This window comes from Acyrthosiphon pisum, chromosome A1, assembly GCF_005508785.2.
Source record: "Acyrthosiphon pisum isolate AL4f chromosome A1, pea_aphid_22Mar2018_4r6ur, whole genome shotgun sequence".
In the NCBI taxonomy this organism is placed as follows: Eukaryota; Metazoa; Arthropoda; class Insecta; order Hemiptera; family Aphididae; genus Acyrthosiphon; species Acyrthosiphon pisum.
In genome coordinates, this window is record NC_042494.1 from 23,408,193 (window position 1) to 23,423,892 (window position 15,700).

At 29.3% G+C, this 15,700-nt stretch overlaps 1 protein-coding gene and 1 long non-coding RNA gene across 3 annotated transcripts in view; one reads left to right on the top strand and one right to left on the bottom strand.

Annotated features, from left to right (window-relative positions):
* The window catches only part of LOC103309259 (aminopeptidase N), a 13,410-nt gene extending 933 nt beyond the window's left edge, over window positions 1-12,477 (bottom strand). The window contains exons 1-11 of one of the 2 annotated variants that reach the window (XM_029486821.1): window positions 12,460-12,477; window positions 7,820-8,003; window positions 7,150-7,427; window positions 6,873-7,028; window positions 6,433-6,744; window positions 2,293-2,476; window positions 1,775-2,197; window positions 1,475-1,664; window positions 1,100-1,380; window positions 144-343; window positions 1-86 (exon numbers count right to left, since the gene is read on the bottom strand). In XM_029486821.1, coding sequence (XP_029342681.1) covers window positions 1-86; window positions 144-343; window positions 1,100-1,380; window positions 1,475-1,664; window positions 1,775-2,197; window positions 2,293-2,476; window positions 6,433-6,744; window positions 6,873-7,028; window positions 7,150-7,427; window positions 7,820-8,002 — 2,293 coding nt within the window. In that variant the 5' untranslated portion in view covers window position 8,003; window positions 12,460-12,477. Of the gene's footprint in view, window positions 87-143; window positions 344-1,099; window positions 1,381-1,474; window positions 1,665-1,774; window positions 2,198-2,292; window positions 2,477-6,432; window positions 6,745-6,872; window positions 7,029-7,149; window positions 7,428-7,819; window positions 8,004-11,878; window positions 12,045-12,459 lie in introns of those variants that run through there. The other variant, XM_008184235.3, reaches the window with a different exon arrangement.
* On the top strand, window positions 8,752-9,593 carry LOC107883592. Its single transcript, XR_001679399.2, has 2 exons — window positions 8,752-9,014; window positions 9,091-9,593. It is a non-coding gene; the product is annotated as an uncharacterized LOC107883592 (long non-coding RNA).
* Window positions 12,478-15,700: the final 3,223 nt, after the last annotated feature.

Here is a 15,700-nt window from a genome sequence, read left to right on the forward strand (position 1 = left end):
AACGTTCCAATAAAAAATTCCATTCGTCTTCACCTCCATATTTTGTTGCTTTACAGTAAATAATGCGTCTCAGTTCTATAGGCAATCTAATATATTTGGATTACAGTTTGTATTTATTTCAATTAAACTTCGATAAAACTCACATATTATTATTGTCTGGGTCATTAATTTTCATCCACTTTCTAAACAAGTCCAGAGCTTGTTGGATGCAGTCCTTTATTTGGTTATTACATGCATTGGAAATCACATAAGTTTGAAATTTTATGTTTTCATAACCATTAACTTTATCGTTCATGTTTCTGAATTTGCTATACACACACGACAACATACGTCGCATATAGTTCTGAAACCATATTTAATTAAACAACGTTCATGCGACAAATAAGTACAACAGGTTAATATTCAAAATATAATAAAATTAACAGGGAGTTCGGGACTTATGGCAGTTTATTGACTGTATTGCATGAGTATAGCATATAGTTATTAGATTTTTGTATGCCATACATAATAAATTCGTTTTAAATTATACGGTGCAATCAATTATGGTATTTTATTTTGCATATTTTTGATTCTTATATTTTTGGGTGTGGCGTATCTTCTTGATGTATAAAATTAAATCATAACTGTGAGTCTACTAAAGAACATTTGCACTGAACAATTATTAAACAAAATGTGTCGATAATCGATGATGCGATTATTTCAAATTTCTGTTAACTTAGATCTGAAAATGTAAATCAATACTAATTTCAAGTAGTTGACAAGACACTTACAAATTCAGCTACAACTCGACATCGATACTCATTTTCAGGATTTAACTAAATTATTAAATGGCTCCGGAAAATAGCAATATTTTGGTTTGTTCGTGGTGACTTTTCGGGTCTAGGAACAGTAACTGGACGACATGTCACGACGCCCTATCACCCCGACCGGTCACGCCTAGGACCTTTATTCTTACTTTAAGCTATATGTCTTTAACGATTTTTTTTTACTTTTTCTATAAGTTATAACTATGTTTTTAATGGATAAATTAATAGCTCATCGGTAGAAGTCCTAGGCGTTAGTAATTAATAATAAAATAAAAAATGCCTTTTATACTAACTTGGAACACTGCATATTTCGGAGTCTTTTTCATTAAATCATTTATCGCGCTTAAACCCTCGAAAGCAGCAAACCACGGTGTAAACTCTGTTTCATGTTTTAGATATTTCAAAAGTTGGAACGTGATTTCGTAGTCCATGTCTCCGACTTTTGAAAAGCTAAGCGAATCATAGATCAGCTGTACTCGGTTTAACAATGGTATAGTTTCGTATTTGGTTGGATCATTCAGCGTACAAATAATAGCCTTCATGTTTTGTGTATCGTATAATACTCTGTATAAATCTAACAAAAACGTATAATGAAGATAAAATATTATAGTTAATCAAATTATTAAAACTATTAGATTAAATAATAGCCCTAATAATATAAGACCAACCGGTCATATTCAAGTTATAGATGACCCACTCGGTGTCTTTAGCCAATGGCGTGGTAAGGTTGTTGTTTTCGCAATTCAACCAGGATTTCGCATTTGTCTGGTTAAAGTTCCCAGAAGTTATCATAGTGATTGGTATCCACCAACAGGTTTTATTGTCCGTACCGTTTGATTTGATCGTTAGATACCTTTCCTGCAGCAGTAAGTACATATAGTATTATGTTAAAATACTTTTTGAAAAAACAATAAATCTCATCAACATAATAAAATAAGAAATCCAATTATTTTTGTTCTTGAATTTACCTGGGACAATGTAACCGTGCCCACAGAATAATCCCGGACGACTTTCAATACGGGATAACCGGTTTGCAACGTCCATGTGTCCATTATTTTTTTCACGGTGAGATTTTTGTCCAAAGTTCCTTGACAGTGTGCTTCCTCCGTTAATGAACTCCACAAATCATCCTGTTCGGCGTTGGAAAATTTGTGTTTGTGTATATAGTTTCTAATGCCTTGTTTGAACGTATCCTCGCCTAGGAACGTGTTCATCATGTGCAACAAAAATGATCCCTTTGTGTACGATATCGTGTCGAAAATTTGTGCAATTTCATCAGGATTTCCAACGGCTACAGACACGGGGTGTGATGATTCAAGTGAATCGAGATCCATAATGCTTATAAAGTCGTCAACGGTGACAACACGGAAAGAATTCCATTCGGGAAACAGCTATATAGTATGAAGTAAAAATAAAACAATAATATGAACACGTTTTTCCATAATAAATAAAATATTAATACCCGTCTGACGGTAATGAAACTTACGAAATCCACTCCACGGGCTCCTACGTACGTGGCAAATCCTTCATTCAACCAAAGGTCGGTCCACCATTTCATGGTAACGAGATTACCAAACCATTGATGAGCAAGTTCGTGAGTGATAACTACAGCTACTTGATGTTTGTTATACATATTGGCCACGTTCAGGTCGATTAACAAATAGATCTCTCTAAATAATTATTAAATATGATTTTACGGCGGGGTATTGGTACGACGGTACTGAACAATATTATATGTTACAGTTAAAACCCAAAATCTGTAATACCTTTCAACCCCCATTCGTCAAAACTGATTTTGACTAATTAAAACTAGAATATTATTGACCTCAAGATTAAATGTTTAAATTTTAAAAATAAGGTTAAGTGTTTGTTGTTCTTCTGTGCAGTAGGTCACAAGTGGATCACTGTATAATGGATAGTATTAAATTTTAATTCAACGATATAATAATATCATTGTACACAAAAAACGATTCTGAGTGGAGCTGGTTTGTCAGTGTGATATTGTATATTATATTTATATTGTTAACAGTCATTATTAATACAGTAGAATAGTAGATAGTCAGTAAGTTGAATAAAAATTACAACAAAATAACTAAAATTTTTGCTATTTAATATGTGATATTTTTCAAAATTTGAACATAATAACTACAAAAAATAAACTATGTTTTTATATTTTTGAGAAAATTTGGTTACAGAATAACCTACTTACATGGAACCTTGTTTTAAATTTGCTAAAATATGTTGTCAATAATCGAACTTTAAATTCTTACAAAAATAAATAGTACCAATGTTTTTCTTAATATTTTTTAACTATTATTGTAACAATACATTAGAAGTCTTGTATGAAATTTTCAAGCTTTTGTACCCAAAGAATACAATTTTATTCACATCTATAGAAAGAAAACCTAAACAAAATGGAACCTGAAAATATGTCCGTAAATGAATCAAAACAAGTCAAAATATTTAAAAAATTGTATAGTGTATATCAAATGCTAATATAAACATTCAGTAAAAACGTCTAATTTATGGTAATTTTTTTAGAGTCGCACCATAAACCAAAACCGGTTTTTTCGAAAATAGATTTTGCGTATAGATTCCGGTTTTTCCTTAATTTTTCTTTTGTTTTTAACGGCGCTTTTGAAAACTACTGAGCATTTTTTGACCCCCCAAAGTACCAACTAGATTCACTTTCCTATCAGAAAAGATACTGTTGAAGAAAATCTAAGTATTTATACTGTCCTAAAAAGGTGATGGCAAACATTAAAAAAATTTTAAAAAAAACAATATCATTGTAAAATCAATACATTCATCGCTCCGCTCAGAATCTAAAAAAATTTATAGGTCAAAGATACTTTAAAAAACTAAAGTTATTCAAATTCAAATAGCATATGAAATAGAACACAATTGACAATAGAGTTTGTCTAAAATTCCGTCTATAGTTCCAATTCTAATACCTATAGACACGTCTTAGGTTTTACTCTTAACACTTACATTTCAGTTAAAATTACCTAGTTTTAGATTCTTAGTGGAGAGATGAATAATATACTGATTTTACAATGATATGTGTTTTGTTATTTTAATTTTTAGTTTTTTTAATTTGTTTAATTTTTTGTGATTGTACAATAGGTATATGCAATAACAATAGGTAGTCGAAATAATACTTTGATTTTCAACTTCAGTACTCCGGTAGAAAAGTGAATCTAGTTGGTCAACATTTAAAATTCTCTGCAATAGTTTTCAAAAGCGCCGGAAAAAAAAAATAAAAATAACCGGGGTATTTTACGCAAAATTAGTGTTCGACAAATTCGATTTTGGTTTTCGGTGTTACTCTAAAACAAATTACCATAAATTAGACGTTTTCATTGAATGTTTATATTAGCATTTGCTATACACTATACAATGTTTAAAATATTTTGACTTGTTTTGAGTCAAGGCAGTGGCATGCTCAGGGGAGGGGTGGTTAGGGGTTATATCAACCCCATTGTATTTTTTTGCCGACCTACAGAAAACAACTTATTAGTTATTACAGCTGTTTAGAGTCATTATTTTTTTATTAATTATTAATTTTATTCGTTGAGTCAACAAGCTTGAAACTTAATACGAGGCTCTTAATATATTCTTACAATAGCAGTTGAAAAATATACATATAAAAACAGTCACAATTTTTTTTTATAAGCATTTAGTTCAAATTTTGACCAATTACGAAAAAATCACAAAAATGTGCAAATTATTTTGAGTTAGAAATTCATAAAAAATTGTATTTTTAAATCTAACTACCTATCTAAGATTTGATAATTTAATACAAGATTCCTCATAAGTTTGTCTACCTTTATAAAAAAAAAAATGTTTACCGGTAAGTCAAATTAAATTTTAAGGAGCGTTTGAAGTTCAAATTTTAATATTATTGGATATTCACTCGATTTCTCATGTAGCGATTTTTTTTTATTGTATTTTTTTTTATTTAATAGGTATATAACAATACATTTTTATTTATTTGATGAAAAAGCATGAAAATATAATGCACGGCCCCTAATATATTTTTACAATAGCAGTTGAAAAATATTAAAAATACATATGCACAGATTTTTTTATAAATATTTAAAGTTTTAATTTCGACAAAATTTATCAAACTTAAAATTTAAAATGCGTTTAAGTGGATGTGACTCTGGTGTAAAGTAGGTTACAAGTGGTTCAATGTATAATGGACTGTATTAAACTTGAATTCCATGATATATGATAATAATAGGATTAAAAAATAAATAAAACCATTGTAAATCCATTAGCTTCTAAAATGATTTAGTAGTTAAAATTTTACCTATACCTATATATTAATAACAACTATATAAATATAATATACAGTATCTTAGGCTTCCAAACCGTCATTGCTCAGAACCGTTTTTTGCACACATGATATATATCATTGAATTTAAATTTAGTCATCCAATTGTAGCCTACTGTACAGCAGAGCAACTTCCACTTATCCGCTTTCTTTTGTTTATTTCAAAAAAAAAATTGTATCCTCCCCCTCCATTTAAATTCCTGGGCATGCCACTGTCTATGGGTACTACCTATGATTTATACTTTATGTAATTGAATTTTTGCCATTCGTATTGTGAACGCGCTCATATATTTTTACTAACACTTGCACGTAAGATTATTTTCCGCCGAACCATTACAATAAATTGTTATAATATTGTAATACGAAAACAACTATATTTTTACTGTCTTATTTTTTCCTCTTAACTTTTCCGCATTAATGTCTACTACCATCGCACGGCAATTACCCTGAGCCAGCATAATTCGAGCGCGGGCAATACCTGACGGCCACATCTGCACCGTCGAGTTGCACAGCTGCCACGATAAGGTTGCCGTCTACACAATGATAAATACCTATACAAGTATACAACACTCATAAATAAAAACATAGCCTCACTCTCAGTAAGTAAATTTTTAAGATATACCTATATTATATATATATAAATATTATATATATTGTTTTTAAATCATGTGTCCTTGTTAATCTATTATTAGTCTTTTTTTTAACTCGCTCACTCCTAACACAAGCTATGCTTATTGTAGAGGTATGTTTTGGTATTGTTTAAAGTTTTTGATTGTCGTTCATGATTAAATAAATAAATAAATAAAATAAAAAAAGAACTAAAGATAGAAAAAAGTTTACGGGTGAAATAAACTTGAAAAATCAAAGTAATACAAATTCAAAATAAAAAATTAGGGTTTACGATTAAAAAAAAAAAATTGTTATATTGAGCATTCACAGAAAAATAGATATATTATTGAATCCTTTATGCGGTAAAAAAACCCTGATTGAAATTCAAGGTCATGTGTTCTAAATATTCTTTGTTGTCGTTAACATTGAACACACTGTATATCAACCGTCAGCGGTTAAATTGATTTAATTAAATTGTTTTACATTGTTTAAAATAAAAGATATAGTCGGTTATTATGCCAAGCGCGCGTTATTTAATTCGTCGTGTAGACGTACACAACAATATATAATAATATAATATCATACAAATATACAATATTGATAACTGTAAAATAAGACTATTACTGTATAATGTTATATATTATTATACTAGTATTTACAAATTTTAGTTTTATGTACCTATATGTGACGAGACCCCAATTCTCCATAGCACCAAAAGAAAAATCGGGTATTGCCGCCATGTCCTGTTTGTGCAGCGGAAATTTTTCATCGAAATAATCCTCGTAGTATTTCAAGACCTTCGGTCCCAAGCTAATGGCAAGTTCTGTTTGATTGGCTGACTCCTTCCTGGATATAATACGGAACTTGACTTGGTCATTTCCACAATTTGCTTCAGTGTATACGAAATCTGACACCATGTATGCTACTAAATAAGTAGACATCGGTACTGATTCTTCGAATTCGTCGACAACATAATCTGGTATTGAAGGGCTATAACATGGAATTACCACTTTCTATATCATAATATCGTACAAAAGTATTCAATTAAATATTATAATATTATTCTTACGATGAAAAGTTTATTCTTTCACTTTATTATCCTGGATCAATAGACTTACCAGTTTATTTGTTTCATCAATTTCATATTACTTATCGAATTCAATTCTTTTTTATGACCCAACCTTATCTTGAATTTTGCTTTATACGCAGGCTCGTCAAAACAGGGAAAAGCTCCCCGTGCGTATGCGGGCTCGAATTGTGTTACAGCTAACCATCTACGACAGTAAATTAAATTTTGACAGTTTGCGCGGAAAGAACGAAATCACAAAAAATATTTATTTTTATTTTTTTATGACTTGTGCTCTGCACTGTATTAATATTATTATAATAACGCACTTTGTTTGATTGTTTTCTTTTTCCACGTAGCTACTTCTATAGTAACCTGTTAAACCTTCGGTGAGGTTTCCGGTAAATGGTATAGTCAGCACGTATTCATCACCGGGCTTAAAGTTTACGGTGGACTTGACGAGCATAAATTCTTTCTCTGGATCAAAAGACACACTGCTCACTGGGACGACATTTTCACCACAGTTGGCCACAACGACACTTTTGGTATCGATGTTCAAAATGTTCGAATGCAATACTATGGTATCGGTAGCTTCTACGCATGTCATCTAAATACATTAATTATATATTGTGTCGTTATTATAAATTATTGTTTTTTTTTTTTAGTTTTAGCAGAATAATTAACGTAAGATGTTGTTAGTGAGAAATTTGAATTCAGTAATTTCCGAAAAAAATTATACATTTTTCATTACACCAAAATATTCCAATAAATATCTATAAGCACTGTTTTGACCAGTGTGTGATACTCTATCAGATATTTTTTAAAATTCAGAAAATTTTAAAAATTTTTCTCGAAAATGTGTATAAGTTATATTTTTATTTTAAAATTTCATAAATTTCAAGACATTTTATCTTTTCTGAAAATTATTATTATTAGTATCATAATTATTAATTATTGCGAGTAAGCTAATATACTGGATGGAGTATGTTGCGTACTCACACAAATACTGACTACTCCTTCAAACATGAATTTATCCTCCAAGTGCGTGACCACGTACAGTTCGTAGCTGACAGGTTTAAAATTAGTAGGTAATTTGTAATCGCTAGTTTCTTTCGAATTAACAACCGATCCCATTAGGGACAATGCGATGATAAAAATCATTTTAAAGCTCATAAACTCCATTCTAAACAAATTTAAAATACGCATATACATAAATAGGTACCTAATAATAATATAATTATTTTACACGTATATATTTTTATTATTATTACAATTAAAAACATCACACCGTACGAGTGATATGTTATTAAGTATTATGTTGCCTACGTCCTATTTCCATAGGTATCTACTGTAAAGATGTTAACTAATAAGTAACTAATAATAACTAATTGAGTTAATTACATATTGTATTTAATTGATTAATTAATATAAATCTTATACGTAGTCGATTAAATCATTTCAAAATTATTTTAATAACACATTCGGTCTGGTTGTTGGCTCTTCTCGTACATATGTAATTATTACCTATTTGCATTTTATACTTGATATGTTATGTTGGACACAGACATAAATAGTTATTGCATAACTTAATATTACGTCCATCGTCCAAGCAATAAAAATAAAGGTAACGGTTACCGGCGAACCTACCACCCGACCTCATACCACTAACCAGTAGTGTCCGACCAACGGTACCATACTGTCGTACATTGACATCTTATCTAGATAAATAGTTACAAGGTATCTAAACGTTCATCTTAGATCATTTTTTTACTAATCTAAATAAATTCATTTAGGTACATTTTTTATTGATGAAAATCGTGAAATTATACTACATTTTTAAATATTTATACAGATTTTCAAACAAAGTTTATGGCTTATAATGTAATTAACTTTATTTATATCATTATTATTATTATGTTCCTAGTGCCCAACTAAAATATACCAAAATGTATAACCATTTAAAAAATAATTATATTTTTTTTTATCTAGATAAAAAGTATTTATCTTTATCTTTATATAGATAGATATGAGTTAAGATATCTTGTGTATCTATATAGATACATTTGAGTTGCATTATCTTCATCTTTATCTAGATAAATGAGTACTTATCTAATCCGAACACTGGTCATCACCATCAGCTTCATACCGGTTTTGGACCACCATATTCGACATCCAACGGTTTTGTGAGTTGGCTGTCAGTTACAATTATTATTTTACTTGTAGTATCATATTTTGTCACTAATGTTTGTAAAATTGGAAATTTGTTTTAGATAAATCTGAGACGTCCAAAGTTGGCCAATGATGCCATTCCATGCATTTTCCATGCATTTTCAAAATCTGACACGTCTGACTAGCAGCGCTCGGCAGTTAATGGAACTACGCCGTAACGAGTTCTGACCGACGATCCAGCCCACGTCGCTTAACCTGTTCTTTATAATCGTGGATCTCAAGCATATATATCACTAGACCTTAAGCATGACTTAGTTTTAACAGTGAATATAAAACATTCGTGTAATACCTATATAAAATGTACTAATCGTTTTTGTGAGTTTTGTGAGTTGGCTGTCAGTCACAATTATTATTTTACTTGTAGTATCATATTTCGTCATTACTTTGGCTGTAAGCCATACATATCTTTATTGTTCTTATTTTATTATTATTTACAGCTACACAATATGTACATCTCCCTACTGGTCGTGACCACCACTAATAATTGTACCATATATTTTTGTTTGTAGGTATGTAATATAATTAATACGAATAGTTCACAATATATACCTTGTACTTAGTCAACCCTCATGTCCGAAAGTATTTAACAACGCCGAGCAACTCCCGCCATCTATGATCAACAGCTGTTCACGTTACATAGTAGATGTGTAAAATCTTTACAAAGTGTTTCATTTCTTATAAAAATGGCTGGCACGTGCAGATATTTAAAATACCTAATCATTTGTATAAAATAAACTATAAAAAAATATAATATTATCGTCTTCTGAATGAATATCGGATTGCTATGGGTAGTTAAATGTATAAATAAAGTATAAATATGAAAATACTTTCAGATATATAGTATTATATTTTAACATAATCTTCAGAATTCATCCTATCATAAAAATTATTTTGAATGATATTTCCTTTAAATTTTATTGTAATAGTTAAATTGTAATAACAGAATTCTGTAATACATACCTACTTATGTGAGTTATGCCGAAGAGAAGTACAAAGTATACTTAAAATCAAAATTAATATCATTGTACAAACTAGAAGTAAATCTTAATGACTAATATAGAGGTTGTAACAGCCGAAATTACAGTCAAAGTGCCAAATGGATTTAACTAACTATATTGTTCATTTTTCAGTTAGTGGGAAATGTTCCTAAACATACAATTTTCGTCACAATGTAATTTACAATTATAATTGTTATTTAGTCTGATTTCAAAAAATTCAAGCCCCCCGCAATAATGTCCTTCAAATCCTGCACGAGGTTTTCATATATTAGATTATTCTTTTTAACATTGTAATGTATTAGTATAAGTAATATGTGTGATAACTGATAGATCAGTTATCACACATCCTGTCAACACACACAATGATAAAAACCACGTTCTCAACATGTCATTCTCTCCCAACACACACACACACTTTCAGATTCTTAAATAAATATATTTTGTTAAGTCTTTTAATAAGTTGGTAATTAATAAAGATTTTTTTAATGTTAATTAGTTGTTTAATTAATACATCACACGGCGCAGTTGGTTTTGTAAATAATAGGATTAAATGTTAACCATGGCTAACAATTGCAATGTACCAAACCAACTCTAACTTGAAGGTAATCTGAGTGAAAACTGGAAACGATTTAAACAATCATTCGAAATTTATTTATTAGCAAGTGGTTTGAATAAAAGTGATGATGACAGAAAAATAACAATTTTGCTGAATCTAATTGGTGAAAACGCATTGGAGGTTTATAATACATTTGAAAAGAAAAGTAAGCCAAGAAGATATGATGATGAAATAAAACTATTTGAAACATACTACAATCCAAAGAAAAATATTTTAAATGCACGATTTCTGTTTTATAATAGAAAACAAAAGAGGGTGAATCATTTGATAATTTCTTAACAGAAATAAGAACTTTGTTAATGTTGACCATTAGACAGTATTTTTTATTCATTTATTTATTTTTTTTTTATTTAATTTATTCATTTAATTAATACATCACAAACATTCATATTGTGCATATTGTATTACTAATTGCCGCAGCAACGATAAAAGTGGGATGGATTAGCGGCGGATCAGGGGCCAATATTATATTTTACGATATATTCGTCACGTATGACGTACGAAAAATCAGACCTATAAGTACATTTTTGGTTGTGACTTTTAAGCAATCTACCCAATTTTCTTACGAGCTCCCTCGTTCCCATATGCACACAATCTCTGATCGATTGACACCTTATATATTCAGCCGTTCGCCCTGTAGAGCGGGCCAATGGATTAGCACAAATTTGCATGGTTTTTCAATGATACAACTCTGACTCCTGTTAATATACATTAGTGGCCACTTGTTTTTTTTCTCACTTAGCTTCGCGCCACTACCGTCACGCTGAATAATAGTTTTTAAAAAATATTTAGGAAGAAAATATTGTTCTCCTATATAAAAATCGATTTTAGGACGAGTAATTTATGAATTATGAGTTATGAGTAGGTATTTATAGTTTAGATGAGCGGACCGGAGTGATATGTGGTTACCCCGTAAAATGTTGTCCAATGGAGCATTCATCAAACTTGAAATACTTAAATGTTAAACACTTATTACTCATGAGCTAGATACTCGTAGTAAATGCTTTATTTATCTATAGAAATACTTAAAAAAATATTCTGCATTTGAATATGAAATTAAAACTGTATGTTGTCATTCAAAAAGTAAAAACTTCAAAATTATAAGGATAATAAATATTGTTTAATATTACAAAACGAATAACATAAACCAACTGATAAGTATAATAACATTAAACGAAAGTTTAATATAGCAATACATACGGTTTAGTTACTTACTATTAGAATTATTTGCAAATGCAATTGTTATCAATCTGAAATGTGTTGAAAATACCTATCACGTCAATACAAAATAAAAAATATTTTACACTTTTATAATTGAAACGAATCCTTTTCATAGGTAGATATCTATTAAGTACACTTTATTTAATTCTACTAGGTACGCAGGTAATTGTAAAATTAAACACAACTTACGGAAAAAAAAACCATTAATTATGTAATTATGTGTTTAAAAAACCCCACTCAAAATATATAATAATTACCTTAATCGACTATCATGCAATCAATTTACATTAATTGTTTACACAATATCTATAACATAACATTATTACAACTGTAATAAATTACAAATTCGTTGTAAATCACGAAATAACACTTGTGGCTTAAACAATTTTCCTAATAGTTCTTTACATATTAAAATTTGGTCCTTGTATAAACATAAAATTGAATGTACTTAATCAATTTAAATAAATGAGTAATATATAATAATATATAGTGTATTAATTATGTACCTATTATATATTATTTAAACTTATAGAAATTAAAAATATAATTTTTATAAAATAAAAAATAATAATTACGCAGTAAATTTTTGATCCGTTGAGACTTCATAATACAACGACAATGATCATAGGAAATAGGCCCATTACTTTAAGACTATATTTATCTTTATCTTTCACATAATCCTAACTGGTCTTTATTTTCTAACATGGTCAAATTAGTATATTAGCTGCGACACTATTTGAAAATCTTTTTGAACCAAACTCTTCAAGATCTCAACAGACATTGAGTAAAATTAAAATATTTTAATATTCTCTAACATTGTGTCATTGTCATTGAACCCACTAAAGTACAATAGGTAATATATGAATCCAAAAGTCACGTGATCTGGTGACTTTTCTATCTACAGCGCTACTGGTGGCAAAGATAATTTTGTTAAAATTATGTTTTATTAAATAGTAATTAATAATTATTGATTATTTAATTATTTACCTATAATATTAGATAATTAAAATACAGACTTCAATAAGATGAGTATATGACACGTAAAAATAATAGTCCACTGAGAGCGCTGGTAGTGAAATCTGGATTAATTTTCCATGCCATCTTATCATAGCTCGTTGGGCAACCATACTATCTTAAATCGTAGGTAAAACCAGCCCTCCTTATTAAAAAAAGTATGAGGATTACAAATCATCGATCATATACCTAGCTAGGTATTTACTACAAAAATCACTAAACTGCTTCAAAAAAAGAAAACTAGATTTCATATTGATCAGATATAACATAAAAAAAATCAGCCATTTTATGTCAAGACCAACAATTCATATTATCAACTTTTAGACTTCCGATACCTAACTTCTAAATTCCTAGAGGATATCTCGAATTCCTAAAGGACTTCTTATTCCTAGAGAACTTTCAATTCATAGAAAACTTCTAAATTCCTAGAGGATATCTCGATTTCCTAAAGGACTTCTCGTTCCTAGAGGATAACCATTTCTTGAGGATAGCATGTCTGCCGAGGAAAGTCTGGTATAGATGTAGATACTACCATATAACATAAAATTATTACAACTATAATAAATTACAAATTCACGAAATAGCACTTGTCCTTAAAACTATTTTCCTAATAGTTATTTAGTATTTACATATTAACATTTGGTCCTTGTATAAACATAAAATAGAGTGTACCTAATCAATTTAACTCGTACATTATTTATATATAAACTCCGTGAATTGGCCGAATCGGGCGATTGTGGCCTTGAACACGGTCTCCAGGGGGCGTGGCATACGTAATCTATGATAAAAGTAAACAGTGGAAACAACCCGACTCCACGCAGAATACCCTGCCAATTAGGCAGAAACGGTTTTTCAATACGGGTGTGACATCATGTCAGTGTTACGGAAACAGTTTCATTGTTCGGACTTCAGATCATAGGTAAACACTTCACCCATCACCTGATCGAGTTTCGCTTCTATATTGTTCTATGGTGCATACTGCATCTGCATACTGCTCAGAAATTTGCTAATCGATTACGATTATAAAGACTAGGGTGCTCACCACTAAATCATAGATAATTTTGCTACAGATAAATCATGGCGCAAAATGATTTAATTATACAAGTGTACCTATGCAAAATTGTATTAATATTTATTTATTTAGTTGGTATGTATAATTGTATAAATATAAAAATATCTAAATACAATTTTTATAGTATTGTTTTAGTTCATAGAACATTACTCCCCCCCCCCCACCGTAGGAGCACGCCAATGTATGGGGCGCTAGTGTTATAATGCCTAGGGGCGAAAAAATGGTAAGCTGATTACATTTTAGTTGCTCATATTTATTTTACAAAAATTGTATGACATTGGTATTATTAATTATAATTTTTACTTCTTATTTGGATATAATAATTTAATGTTTTGGAACAAAATATCATTAATGTTTAATTCTGTCATATCATATGACTTTAAACATTAAAATTGTTTTATTTTTATTTTTAAAATTTCATCTTTGCATATTTTTCATATTTATTGTACCTAATCTGACAATAAAATATATAATGAATTAATAAGGTATTATATATTATAATTATTATTATATATTATATTAACTCGGATAAAATAAAAATATACCAACAATAAATTGATTTTTCCATGAATTATAGTAAAATGTAATTCCTATATTCCTTATGACCACGTCGTAATTACAACAATATAATATAGATTGTATAAATAGTAGTAGTAATTTGGGGAGTCTGAGTCACTTTTTATGGGGAGATGAAAAAAGTCCCCCAAGCAGTTTCGATCACCGTATAACTAAAAAATTCAATATGTGTGGTCGGGGAGTCTGAGTCACTGTTTATGGGGAGATGAAAAAAGTTCAAGGACGAATGTGTACCTTACAGTGCATCCGATCTCCCTGTAATTTTCTAGAAAAAAATGTAATTTTAAATTTATTGCAATTTTTTGTTCTTTATCTGCTGTTCAACATTCAAAACGAATAAATTTATATAATAATTTGTATTATAAAATATGTGTAAACTCTGAATCAGTTAATTGTATGACATTGATATTATTAACTATAATTTTTACTTCTTATTTGTATATATATTATATACAAATATTATATCTTATTTGTATACTTATTTGTATTATAATGTAATATGTTTTGAAGAAAAAATCATATTCAATTCTGTCGTATACCTATTATATTATGTCTTTAAACATTAATACTGTTTTATTATTATTTTTCAAATTTCATCTTTGCATATTTTAGATTCAGAGTGAAACGATGAATGTATTGATTTTACAATGATGTGTGTGTTTTTTTTTTTTCATTTTTTTTTGTGTCATGTATCACCTTTTAGGACAGTAAAAGTGCTTGGATTTTCTTCAACGGTACCTTTTCTAATGGGAAAGTGAATCTAGTTGGTACTTTGGGGGGTAAAAAGTAGAAATTCCCCAGTAGTTTTCAAAAGCACCGTGAAAAACAAAAGAAAAATTAAGAAAAAACGGGAATTTTTACACAAAATCTGTTTTCGCGAAAATCGATTTTGGTTTTTGGTACAACTCTAAAACAAATGACTGCAGGTACATAAAATGACTGAATGTTTATATTAGCATTTTCTATACATCATAACATTTTTCAAATATTTTTGATTTATTTTGAGCTATTTACGGATATTTTCAGTTTCCATTTTTTTTAGTTTTTTTCTCTATAAATATCAATGAAAATTTATTTGTTGGTTAAAAAAGCTTGAAAATTTAATAGAAGGTTCCTATTATATTGTTTCAAAGGCAGACGAAAAGAATTAAAAA